The 11,565-nt window shown below is 43.7% G+C and overlaps 1 protein-coding gene across 7 annotated transcripts in view; it reads right to left on the bottom strand.

Moving 5' to 3' along the window:
• Nucleotides 1-7,967: 7,967 nt before the first annotated feature.
• FN1 (fibronectin 1) overlaps nucleotides 7,968-11,565 on the bottom strand; it is a 96,126-nt gene continuing 92,528 nt past the window's right edge. For all 7 annotated transcript variants that reach the window (XM_019523387.1, XM_019523388.1, XM_019523384.1 and 4 more), the window contains 4 exons: nucleotides 11,039-11,164; nucleotides 10,437-10,543; nucleotides 9,370-9,480; nucleotides 7,968-8,777 (listed from right to left, as the gene is read on the bottom strand). In XM_019523387.1, the coding sequence (XP_019378932.1) occupies nucleotides 8,703-8,777; nucleotides 9,370-9,480; nucleotides 10,437-10,543; nucleotides 11,039-11,164 (419 nt within the window). In that variant the 3' untranslated portion in view covers nucleotides 7,968-8,702. The remainder of the gene's footprint in view (nucleotides 8,778-9,369; nucleotides 9,481-10,436; nucleotides 10,544-11,038; nucleotides 11,165-11,565) is intronic.

Genomic DNA, 11,565 nt, shown 5'->3' with positions numbered 1-11,565 from the left:
ATCCAGTTCTGGGCGCCGCACTTCAAGAGGGATGTGGACAACATGGAGAGGGTCCAGAGGAGGGCCACTCACATGATCAGGGTGCAGCAGGGCAGGCCCTATGAGGAGAGGCTACGGGACCTTAACCTGTTCAGCCTCCACAAGAGAAGGCTGAGGGGGGATCTAGTGGCCTGTTACAAACTAGTCAGAGGGAACCAGCAGGCACTGGGGGAGTCCCTGTTCCCCCAAGCACTACCAGGAGTGACTAGAAATAACGGTCACAAGCTGGCAGAGGGTAAATTCAGATTAGACATCAGGAGGTGCTACTTCACGGTCAGGGCATCTAGGATCTGGAACCAACTTCCAAGTGAAAGGGTGCTGGCTCCTACCCTGGGGGTCTTTAAGAGGAGGCTAGACAATCACCTTGCTGGGGTTGGTTGACCCCAGTACTCTTTCCTGCCAGGGCAGGGGGTCGGACTTGATGATCTGCTCAGGTCCCTTCCAACCCTGCTAACTATGAAACTATGAAACATGGGTGAGTGTTGTGGTGGGAGAAGGGATGAATGGGGTTTTTACAGGGAGACCCATACTCACTATTAATATCCTTCCTTTTAGTAGCTACATAATCGTCTTCAAATATATCATTAGCTGTGGAACCCAGCACTTGCTTTAGATCCTTGAATGTAGTGGAGGGAACGCTTTGCGCAGCTGAGGAGCATTGTGCAAGTATCTTAACCAAGCTTAGTGCTTCCCCGGTACTGAAAGCATGTTGCACTTGTCTGTCCTGAGGGCTGCTCTGACTTGCACTGGTTATAAAAAAGACAGTCCAGCATCAGGGAATCAGCAGAGATGTATAGATGTCTGGGTGTCCTGGCATAACTTCTGTACTGCATAGAAAGAGGTTTAGCCACTGCAAGTGTTCTGCATCAGAAAAGGAAACCCTCTGGGATCCAGTTAAAAACCTACTTAAAAGTGGCTTACTTCCCTGCTCAGCCAAGCTTACTATCCTTGTAATGGTCCTGGCTACCCGTGGTTATGTACAGAGCAGAATCTAGGTCATAGCAACACAGCAGAGGTGCTCTTGGCCTTAGTAGTACGTTCCATAATGAATTTTACATATTGCTTATAGGCTTCATAGCATGGAGATGGATGGACTTTGCCACTGAATACTACTCAAGGTGTGGCTAAATTGGGGCATTCTCCAGATGCTCAAATCAATTCCCTTCCTGGCCAACAGCGTGCACTGTTGAATGTCAATTAGCTAGAAGGAGAAGCAGCTATTTTGAATTTTCCAGGCTGGATGCATCTTGACATAAATTATTCTTTGATGCCATTATGAGTTAAAATAAATACTGAGCTATCTTTTGAATCTCCCTGCCAAACAACGGGGGATTGTTCCTTGCACTAGGGTCTCGGCCACTTTATCCAGTGAAGCATGAGGCCTAAACCACTTTCTGAAGGAGAGCGGTAGACTCCAAGAGATCGTAGTCTATGTGCTGTGGTTTTTTTTGTAACTGTTTCCTGCTATTGTACCCCTGGTTTTCATCACTTTCCTCATAGTTCTTGCTCTTTACTTGCAGTAGGCAGCCACATTCTCTTTGCTTTCCTGTATATTTGCGTTTCATGCTGATGTGGCCTCTGTGGAAATTGGTACATATTTTCTCTAACTTCAATCCTAAGGGGTCAGTTGTGGGCAAGACAGTAAATGCCCCCCAAAGCCATAATAGAAAGGCTACCACCCCCTTCAGATATACAGATAGCAACCCAATATTAAAATATTGCTGCATTGTCATGCAGGCTTGTTTGTTAACTATGTTACCCTTGGCTCCATTTGCTTTCCAGGTATCTCTTGCTTGTAGGGTATCTGAGTTTGTAATAATTTCCCCCTATTTTTCCTATGCTATAATTTTTACAGGCTGAATTTCATGTTTCCTGTGATTTATTTTTGTGCTCTGAATGCCTTTTTATGGTTTCTGTGGTATATGCAATAACACCCGCCCCCCCAAAACCCCAGTTAAATATCTATATATTTTTACGCATGCTCTTAACTGCATTTTCCAAAGCATTGACTAATACAGGATCTATACTGGATTGTTACCATACTAGTAGCTCTTTGTTTTGCTGTTGTTTTATCATTTACTCTTTATCTGCAGTCCTCAGGATACTTTTCAACCTGTGTGATGTTGCAGTTGCAAGGCAGTTCCAACTAATCCAGTGAATCCAGGATCTGTTCAGGGAGGCTTTGGACTAAATGGGCATTTTTGCATATACTTCAGGAGTAGAGGGCAGAGTCAGGGGGGGTGCTTTCATTAGAGCAGCTCTGAGGTCCGCTGTAAATAAAGCACCCAAAGCGTCTTGTGTATCAGTGTCCCCACACTTAAAAATGGTGGCAGGGGTGCTTTAACTAAAGCTTGTTCAACGAGCTTTTGTTAAAGCACCCCCACTGCCACTTTTAAGCGTGGGGACACTGATGCACAAGATGCTGGTGTCTGCTGGAGCACAGTAATTGCTACACTCCAGCAGACTCAATTAACTGAGTCTCTGCTCTGACGTGCTGTAATTACAGCGTGTTGGAGCAGCATCACTGCTTGTGTATAGGCGCCCAATGACCCTAGGGGTCTCTTTCAATCGTCTGTTTCAAATGGTTGTAAATATTTGATGTTTCCTCCTGAATACATATTCCAGTGTTCTATGAGACTTGAACAGGTGAGAGTGTTTTTTCTCTTGGTATATATCCGATGATTAAGAGGCATGGCAGCACTCTATAATGTATGCTATTCAGAATCAAGGGAGCTTCCTCTCTCACAGGGAGATGGTTCTTGCTCCATCTGTGACAACCTCTGTTATGCCATCCACATCGCTGTAGAGCAAAAGAACAGTTTCCAGTCTCCAGAGTTTGCGACCAAAAGGCCAGACAGGATATAACCATCCTGAGTCTTCAAATGTGTTTTACATAAGGGGAAACCTCTGGTAGTATCTGTAGTGTAAGTGACAGGCAATTTATTCTGTCACCCGCTGAGGGAATTGTACATAGGGTTTACAGGCTTTTCCTTGCTTGTTACCAAACACTGCATAGCTTTCGCTGAGACACTTAAATGCATATTCAAGGCTGGCTGAGCAGCTTAGGCATGCAGGAATAAAACACTGCCACTCAAAGCAGCGGGGAAAGATCTAGCAGGCTCAAGGGCTAGATGGTGCCTATCAAATGCACTGGGGTTGGGACAGAAGTGTTCTGCCTCAGCATGATGCTTCTCTAAGGATGTGGAGAATCCCACTTGCTGTACTGCTCTTTGGTGAGTAAGCAGCTCCGATGTGGAGGGCACAGCCGTAACCTTGCTTCAGTCCCACCCTCGGGGGCAAGCATGGAGCAGTTTTTGCATTCAGGTGCAAGTTCTATAGTTTCCTGAGAGTAGGATGAGCTGCAGTGTGAACTAGTACAAGGCAGTGAATGACGAGTTCATTGTACCCTGGTGCCTCGTTCAGTAAACCTAGCTTGTGGTTGGAAATGTTAATAGACCTTGAACTGTACTTGCTGAACTAGGTGTTTGAGAGACGTCCTGGAGCAAGGACATCACCAGCTCAAGAGTAAATACAGAGCGAGCCTGGAAGTTCTTTTGTTCCTACACTCTGCAGTGGAACTGGTTGAAAAACTGCCACATTCGTACAAACTTGATTTTTTTTTTTTCCGGTTGAAAATAAGGAAACAAAGGTCTTGATTTTTTGCATGTCAATTTTTCAGCCATCTGTCTTTGGTACTCTGCTAATGTTTATCCAGGCAAGCTGCAAAGAACACATTTTGTCAGGCTGACAAGAATAGCAGGAGTTATAACAAACAGGAGTTTTAGGAGAGACACCCTCACACGTCAGGGTATAAGCCAACCTAGGTTAATAAGCTAATTTTCTCTTGGCAGATGCAAAGTGCTCTAATTCCAATATATTCTCAATACCCATTTAGCTTTTCCTCTTGTGCAATGTTGAAATGTGTCACAGAGCTGTCACAATTGGCCCCTTTCAGGGAAAGCTCTGCCTCAAGTCTCTTACATCCCACCCCGCCTCCCCATAAAACCCCCAAACTTGTCCCGTTTCCTTTCTTGGAAGGACCTTTCCTCCCAACCCCTACACCCCTCCCAAAGCCAGCCTTGGCATGACTTCTTGAGAGGTAAGTCTCTGGCTTTGAGACCCTGGCTGTTCTCTGGTCCTGGCTTCCTTGTGGTCTGTAGCACCCCGACCTCACAGAGATCCCTCTTTTTTCAGCTCTCAAGGTGGGGGGCATGAACCGCCACAGTTACAGCCAACAGAGCGCTAAACAGCAAGCACCCTACCATCAATGTGATTGTTCCCTTGTGTTCCCTCAGTGCTCCCTAGGACTCCAGGTTTCACTCCCCTGAAGCTCTCCCAGAGCCTCTTCTTTTAATTCCCCTTACAGTAGGCCACCTCAGCAACAAGTGAACAAACCCATAGTAGTTAACCAGGGGACTAGCACTCCCCCAATAAAATAAAACATTATGGCTATTTATTTATACACGCTTCAGGAGGGGGAGGGGTTATTTTAAATAGAGTGTCTCTAATTAATTGAGTCTGCTCCGACGTACTCTAATTGCAGCACATCAGCAGCCTCACTGCATGTGTATAGGCACCCTGTGTTACCAGAAATCGATTGGAGAGCAGCTTCTGGGGCCTGTAGCTAGGCGCAGGTTATCTTCCTGCGGGGTGAAAAATTGAGTCTATATGTCCCATTATGAAACTACAGCAAAAGATGCTCAAACTGAGTCCTCCAGGGTGTTCCCCACAAGAACCCCAAACTAGAACTCAGTCCACTTAGCCTCTTTGGTGACAGCAAAATGCTCATTCCCACTGCAATACTTTTATTCTTTGCAAATTCTTCAGCTGTCCTATTGACAGCCCTCCATTAAAGCAACAGCACTGTATTGCCACATTTGTCTCATGTCAAAAAGCCAAGCTGTATCTTTATGCTGTTAAGTGAATCCAAAGTAATTTCATAGATGTGACTTCTGTGTAACTGGAAGCAGAACTGTGGCTCCAGGAGCCTTTGTATTTTTGATTTCTTTGCAAATGTGGATCTTGAGGTTTTTGCAGTGTAAGCAGTTAGCACTGAAAGATGGTGTTCCTAGTTGAATTAAGTGCGATTCAACAGGTTCTAAAGGGATAATATTTTAGGTTCGTGGTAATTTGTTGAGTAAAAACAGTCTGAAGCTAAAGCAGGTCTTCCATTATAAACAAGGGTTTTTAACAGGGTGGAGTATGGATGCATGTTTTCATCGGTACATAAAAATTAGCTTAATAGGCAAGTTACTAGTATCTAGGCAAGATGTGCTGCTTTGTTCTCTAATGTGGGGAAAAATGCTTCTGTTGCAATTCTACTGAGAACAAATAGAGCATTAGAAAGTGTTTGTACCAGTTACCTTCACAATAGTGCACATAAGCAAGTTGTAATATTTCAGTTTCCATAGGCAAGAAGAACACAGCAACACATTCTTCCCAATATTTCAAAATTATTACTTGTCCAAAAAGAGTTACCTGCGTCTTTCCCTGCTCTCTGTCTAAGAAGCATGTCTTCCTTTATGCATCAGTGTCAATGACGTGCCCTAAAACTAATTCCTTTAATTATTTTGTGTGTATTACAGTAGTGCCTAGAACCGTAGTTCTCAGCCTGTTAGACTCGTGGCACCCTTTTGCATGTTTTCAGAATTCAGCAGCACCCCATTTCAAAAGCCAACATATATTATGGATATTATAAACATTAATTAATGTGCTTTTAATTGGTTATAGTACTATAATATAAAATATAATATGTCACCCTTTTGGGCTGCTCTACCCAGTTCTGCCTGGCCCTGTGCATGCTTGCTGTTAGCAGGGCACATTGACTCCCTACAAGTGGGTCCAGGAGCCAGTGGGCAAATTTCTGCTTAGTTTTCCCAGGGCAGTCTATACCCTGTCTCCCCTCCCCACCCCAAACTCCAGCCCTGGAGCCAAAACAGACAGAGCCCAGGGACACTTGGCTGGCAGAGATGAGGTGCTGGGCTGCACACATGGTTGCAGGGGATGACAGAACATGAGGCTTGGGAGGGAGAAAGTCCCCTTCCCCTTCCTCCTCTCCCCCTCCCCGTACCTGACAGGGGCAAGCACAGCCCCCATTGCTGTGGTTGCTTCTCTGAAGACTGACACACCTGGGACCAGAGCTACTTGCTTCTGTGGCTCTTCCTCCCAGCCTTGGACATGTGCAAGGAGCTGGGTAATGAACCAGGGTGAAAACTGCCCACCCACGCACAGCACATTAACTGCCCACCCACTCACAGAAGGTGAAGGGGCAGCCATGCATACCTTTGCCTGTGAGACTCTGGGGTAGGTGGGGGAAGGAGTGAGTGGTGTACTTCTCCTTGCTCATGGGCTGGGTGTCATAATACCCCTGATGGGGCCCCTGGCCGAGAATCCTTGGTCTAGAAACTCAGTCAAGATCATTGCCAGCTGAATAAACTCAGTTCTGCATATTCATTTCTAAGGAAATTAAAAAATAAATATTTTACCATACTGAGACTGTATATGCAACAGCCCAATCTGGGAAGGTGAATAGAGTAGTGTGAATCTATATATCTATTTGAATAGAGGGAGGCATGTTTTATTTTTCAATCCCTTGCTAAGAAATAAGTGATTAAATGATCCTCCATCATCCAGTTGTAAGTAGAAAGATTAATTATGATTTATAAGCATTTGTGAAATCCATTCTAGAGAACTGGATTTGTGGCAAAGGCCCTGGTCTGGTCCCAGGAGACCCAAGTTCAATTCTTAGCGCTATATGTTAGCAAATATTTAAGCATGTGCTTGATTTTCAGCAAGCCATTAGCCTCAGTGAAATTGAGGAGACAACACATGATATGTTCTTAATTGAGTTTTAAATGCTTAAGTACCTAATGCCCCTTTCTCATCTTTAATATGAGGATAGTAGTTCCTCTTCCCTAGTTTTTTCATAGTTTTGTAGTTTCTAAGATTGGAAGGGACCTGAACAGATCAAGTTTGACCCCCTGCCCTGGGCAGGAACAAGTGCTGGGATCATAATACCCCTGCCAGATATCTATCCAACCTCCTCTTGAACACCCCCAAGGTAGGGGAGAGCACCACTTTCCTTGGGAGTCCATTCCAGAGCCTGGCAGCCCATACTGTAAAGAAATGCCTCCTGGTATCAAGCCTGAACCTATTCTCTATCAATTTGTGGCCATTATTCCTGGTTATCCCAGGTGGTGCTGGGGGAACAGAGCCTCACCTATTTTCTGTTGGTCCCTCCTGGTGAGTTTATAGATGGGCACCAGATCCCCTCTCAGTCTTCTCTTGTGGAAGCTGAATGCATTCAGGCCCTTTAGTCTATCTTAATAGGTCCTGGCCTGCTGCCCCCTGACCATGTGAGTGGCCCTCCTCTGGACCCTCTCCATGTTGTCCACATCCCTCCTGAAGTGTGGCACCCAGAACTGGACACAGTACTCCAACTGCAGCCTGACCAGTGCCATGTAGAGGGGAAGTATCACCTCCCTGGACCTGCTTGTGATGTATCTGTAGATGCACAACAAGGTGCAGTTAGCTTTTTTGACCACTTCCTCGCATTGGTGGCTCATGTCCATCCTGGAGTCAACAATGACTCCAAGATCCCTTTTGGCCACTGTGTTGTTGAGAAGGGTGTTCCCCAGCCTATAGGTATGCTGCTGGTTCCTTGTCCCTAGATTCAGCACCTTGCACTTTCTGTCTCTCACTACACTGGGGCATAATAGTTGAATGAGACTCTGATCGCAGCTAGGATTTCTGGGTACTCTCTCATACAATTAATCTATTTGCCTGTCCTTCCAGAAACTGACCTATAAATATTTTGACTGTTTCATGTTATACTACAGAATGATAGCCGTCCCATCTTATTCCAGAAAAGCTCATGTCTTTTCTTTCTAACTACAGAGCAGCAAAGGAAAAGTAATGTTAACCATGCATCTGGTTTGTAAATCTTTTTATTAAAAGAGTTGTCTTTCCACAGTAGTAAAGCTTTGGCACTTACAGTATAAAAAATAATCACGGATCATAATTACACCAAATTCTCCTTTGTCAACTGCATACTGAGTGTCTTCAAAACAATTTATTCCCATATAAAAACACTTGAGGGGCAGGGAAAAATTCTGATAAATAACAGTATGAGATACAAAGATAGAGCTAGAAAAATACTAGGATCATTTGGAAAGAATTAAGACTGTGCATATTTTAAATATCACAGTGATGGGGTTTGCAGTTCCTATGTTATTGCTGGCTGCACGCTTAAGTAAAAGCAGAAGTGTTTGGTGGACTTTCCTATCTCTAAACTTTAGTAGTGTCATTCCCATTAAGATTTGTTAGCATGGCAAGGGAGATTTCACCACTCTTCCCCTCCCATGTATCATTTTGATCCTCAATTAATTTATGACTCAGTACCATTTTTATTTGAAAAATACTGAATGGCATCCAATACTTTGAGCAAAACGAGGCAATACATTGCTATCAATTATGAGAAAAGTCTGAAACACTCCAAGGGTGATGCTTGGAGAAGCTGTGAGTTGAGCTTAAGCTGGGGAAGTGACTCCAGAGCAGGGGGCCATTCTTAAAGATGCGGTTTTGCTAGCATCACTCCAGTTCAGATGGTCATCTTGGGAGAGAGATGCATATTTTGTTGTTGCTGTATTAAGGCCTGCTAGATATTATTGTCCTCGTGGATGTTGTGTGTCTGCCTGTACATCTAAGGGCATGAAGCACTCAATTGGGCAGTTGACATTCTGTTGAGAGAAAAGGAAGCCAGTTAGCCCTCAGTCATGTCAAGGACAGTGTTGTAGGCCAGTAGCATTAGTCTGAGAGCTGCAGCCAACCTTTTTGTGTCTAGTGCAGTGGTTCTCAACCTTTTCAGACTCAAAGAACCCCATTTTAGACTCAAAGCACCCCTTGCAAAATGCCAGCTCTTCGTTGTCACTTGTTTCTTGACTATATAAAAATAATAGAATTATTCTTCTGTTGTAAAGAACTCAAAAGGACCACAACAGTTCAGAATAAATTTAACACTATGGATTCCTATTTGAAATCTCTGGGTTTGCCTTGCACACCTCACAGTTCTCACATTGCATGGCATCTTGTGGCACCCATAAAAGGGTCAACAAAGAATATTCCATCTCTATAAAACAAAGTCAGTGGCTTCAAGCACATGCTTAAAAGTTTAAGCTTGTGCTTCAGTTTTTGCAGAATTGGGGCCTTAAATATAAATGACAGAACAGATTGAAAGCTGCAAGCAGTTCTAGTCCATTATTTTTTACAAGACTTGTATGTAGGACACCCATGCAAAAGACACTCTGCCTGGAGAGGGTCCTGTGTACTTACAGTATTTGTGCTCTGGTGGTATCTCTGTGTAAAATGTGTGTAGGTATGGCCAGAAGAGCCTTCTGAGGCTGCGTCGACATTGGGTCTACGGCAGTTGTCACAGCGCCAACCCTTGAGAGAAGACATCAACATGCATACAAATCAGACACTGTCTTTCAAGAGCAAAAGGCACATAAAGCTACTACATTCTAACACAAGTGTGCTTTCACCCCTTGTGTAACTCCACCGAGACTGATGGATTATTTCATGGAAATCCACTAAAATCCCAAAAGTTATTCCAGTTTTACACCAGTACAACCCAGTTGTGTCTTGGATGCAAAGGAAACAGAAGTAATATGCAAGTTAATGTAAGCATGGATATATGCCCCAATTCCTTATGTTTCTTGTTACGCCTGCTACCAGTCTTACCTGGTTATCTGTTGCACTAATTTGGGGGGTGTATATAGAAGGGAATGGCAGTTAATTATACAAAGTGTTGATTTAACCCAGGCTACATCAGGGATTCTCCAATCTTTCCACAGTGTAAGTCATATTTCAATAGGATAGTTGTTTTGTAAATGCCTCCCTCCTTCCTGCACTCACTATGCAGACTACCTTCCTCATGTCAATCACAGGCTATGATTACCCCCATGCACCTATAATGGCTAATTATATAGAAAAGTATTGTGGGTAATTTAGCAGCTGGAAAAGGGAATGAGATAAAATCCATAGGACCAGCCTCTTATTCAAATATTCCAAGTGGCCTCTGGCCAGAGTTGAGGAATCCCTAGGTGGTGCACTAGCCATGTGTGGAAGGCTGGAAGAAGGGAAAATGACACCAGCCTTGACTTCTCTTGATTCACTTTTGAATCAAGGGGAAGAGGGATGACTCTCCAAGTTTGTTTTTATTTGTGAAGGTTGCAGATTCTATAGCAGTGTTCCCCAGTTCTGTAATTCAGACATGAAAATAGTGCCAATTTAAAATGTAAACTGAAGTTTCTTTTATGATAAATAAAATCTCATCCCTTTAATCCACTCTTCCCATAATACCTATCCTCATGCCACGGTGCCAAACCAGTTCTGCCTACCTGCTGTCCTCCATAGCAAGTACAGGAACAGATAGCACCAAGATATTCCTTCTGCCATTGTTCTCCCACGTGGTACATCTTACCATCATCATAACATGTTGCCTCATCTGCAGAGAATCAGGAATAAGCAAGATTCAGTTGCATGGTTCATATTTACTCTGAAGAATGAAGGTGTGTAGTACGGTGGGGCAGTGGTTAGACAGAGTCAATGCGCTCAATCTCAGGTCTGCTACAAACCAGTGATTAGCTGTGAGCATATAAACTGTTTTAAAGCATTCCTTGTGCTTCACATGTGCTCATCTTTACAGGGACAGTGACTCTTAATTCACATCTGGAAGATGCTCAGATCTTCAGTAAAAAAAAGACTCCACAGCAGTACCCCATGTTACTGGTATCAAATTACATCCTGTTAGAAGTGTAACCCACATTCAAAGAATATGGCACTCAGTCTTGTGTGGAGGTTCAATCATAGTGACCTGCCATGGTGTACCATATTATATAACATAAAAAGTGCCCTTATACAGTCTGTCCTGAACAGCACAGCTAAGAGGCACCTCTGAAAGCTGAGAGTTCAGTTAAATATACGTGATAAAGTGACATACGAGGTTCACACTTGAATTCTCCCTTTCCATTTCCAAGACATGTGCAGCTCATCATCTGTCCATTCTCGCCTTGACGGTCCCACTTTTTGCCAATCTTGTAGTTCACACCATTATCATGGCACCATTCTGAATGAACCAGAGGGGAACAGTACAGTCAGGTTGTTAATCTAGATGTTCCTGTTACTCAGTGGTAGAGTAAAGAAATCCATTCACTTCCACATGAGCCTCAAAGGGAAAATTCACTGATTCTGTAAATGGGCACAATTTCATTGACATAAACATATCTATACATTTACTTGAAGGTGATTTGAGAGTAGGACTTTAAATTGGTGAGGGTCATACCAGCTTCATGTAAAGGATTCCCTCAAGAAAGGAACTGGTGTGGGAAAACTTACAGATGTGGATGTTAGGGCCTTGGCTCAGGATTGGGTTGGGAAGAAATTTTGGATGCAACTATAAAGCGAGCCTGATTAAACAGGCACACAGGAGAATGTACTTAATACTGAGTAAATTCACATTAAAACCAT

This window comes from Gavialis gangeticus, unplaced genomic scaffold (genome assembly GCF_001723915.1).
Source record: "Gavialis gangeticus isolate Ggan-Ray unplaced genomic scaffold, GavGan_comp1, whole genome shotgun sequence".
In the NCBI taxonomy this organism is placed as follows: Eukaryota; Metazoa; Chordata; order Crocodylia; family Gavialidae; genus Gavialis; species Gavialis gangeticus.
This window is presented reverse-complemented; position numbering and strand designations above follow the sequence as displayed.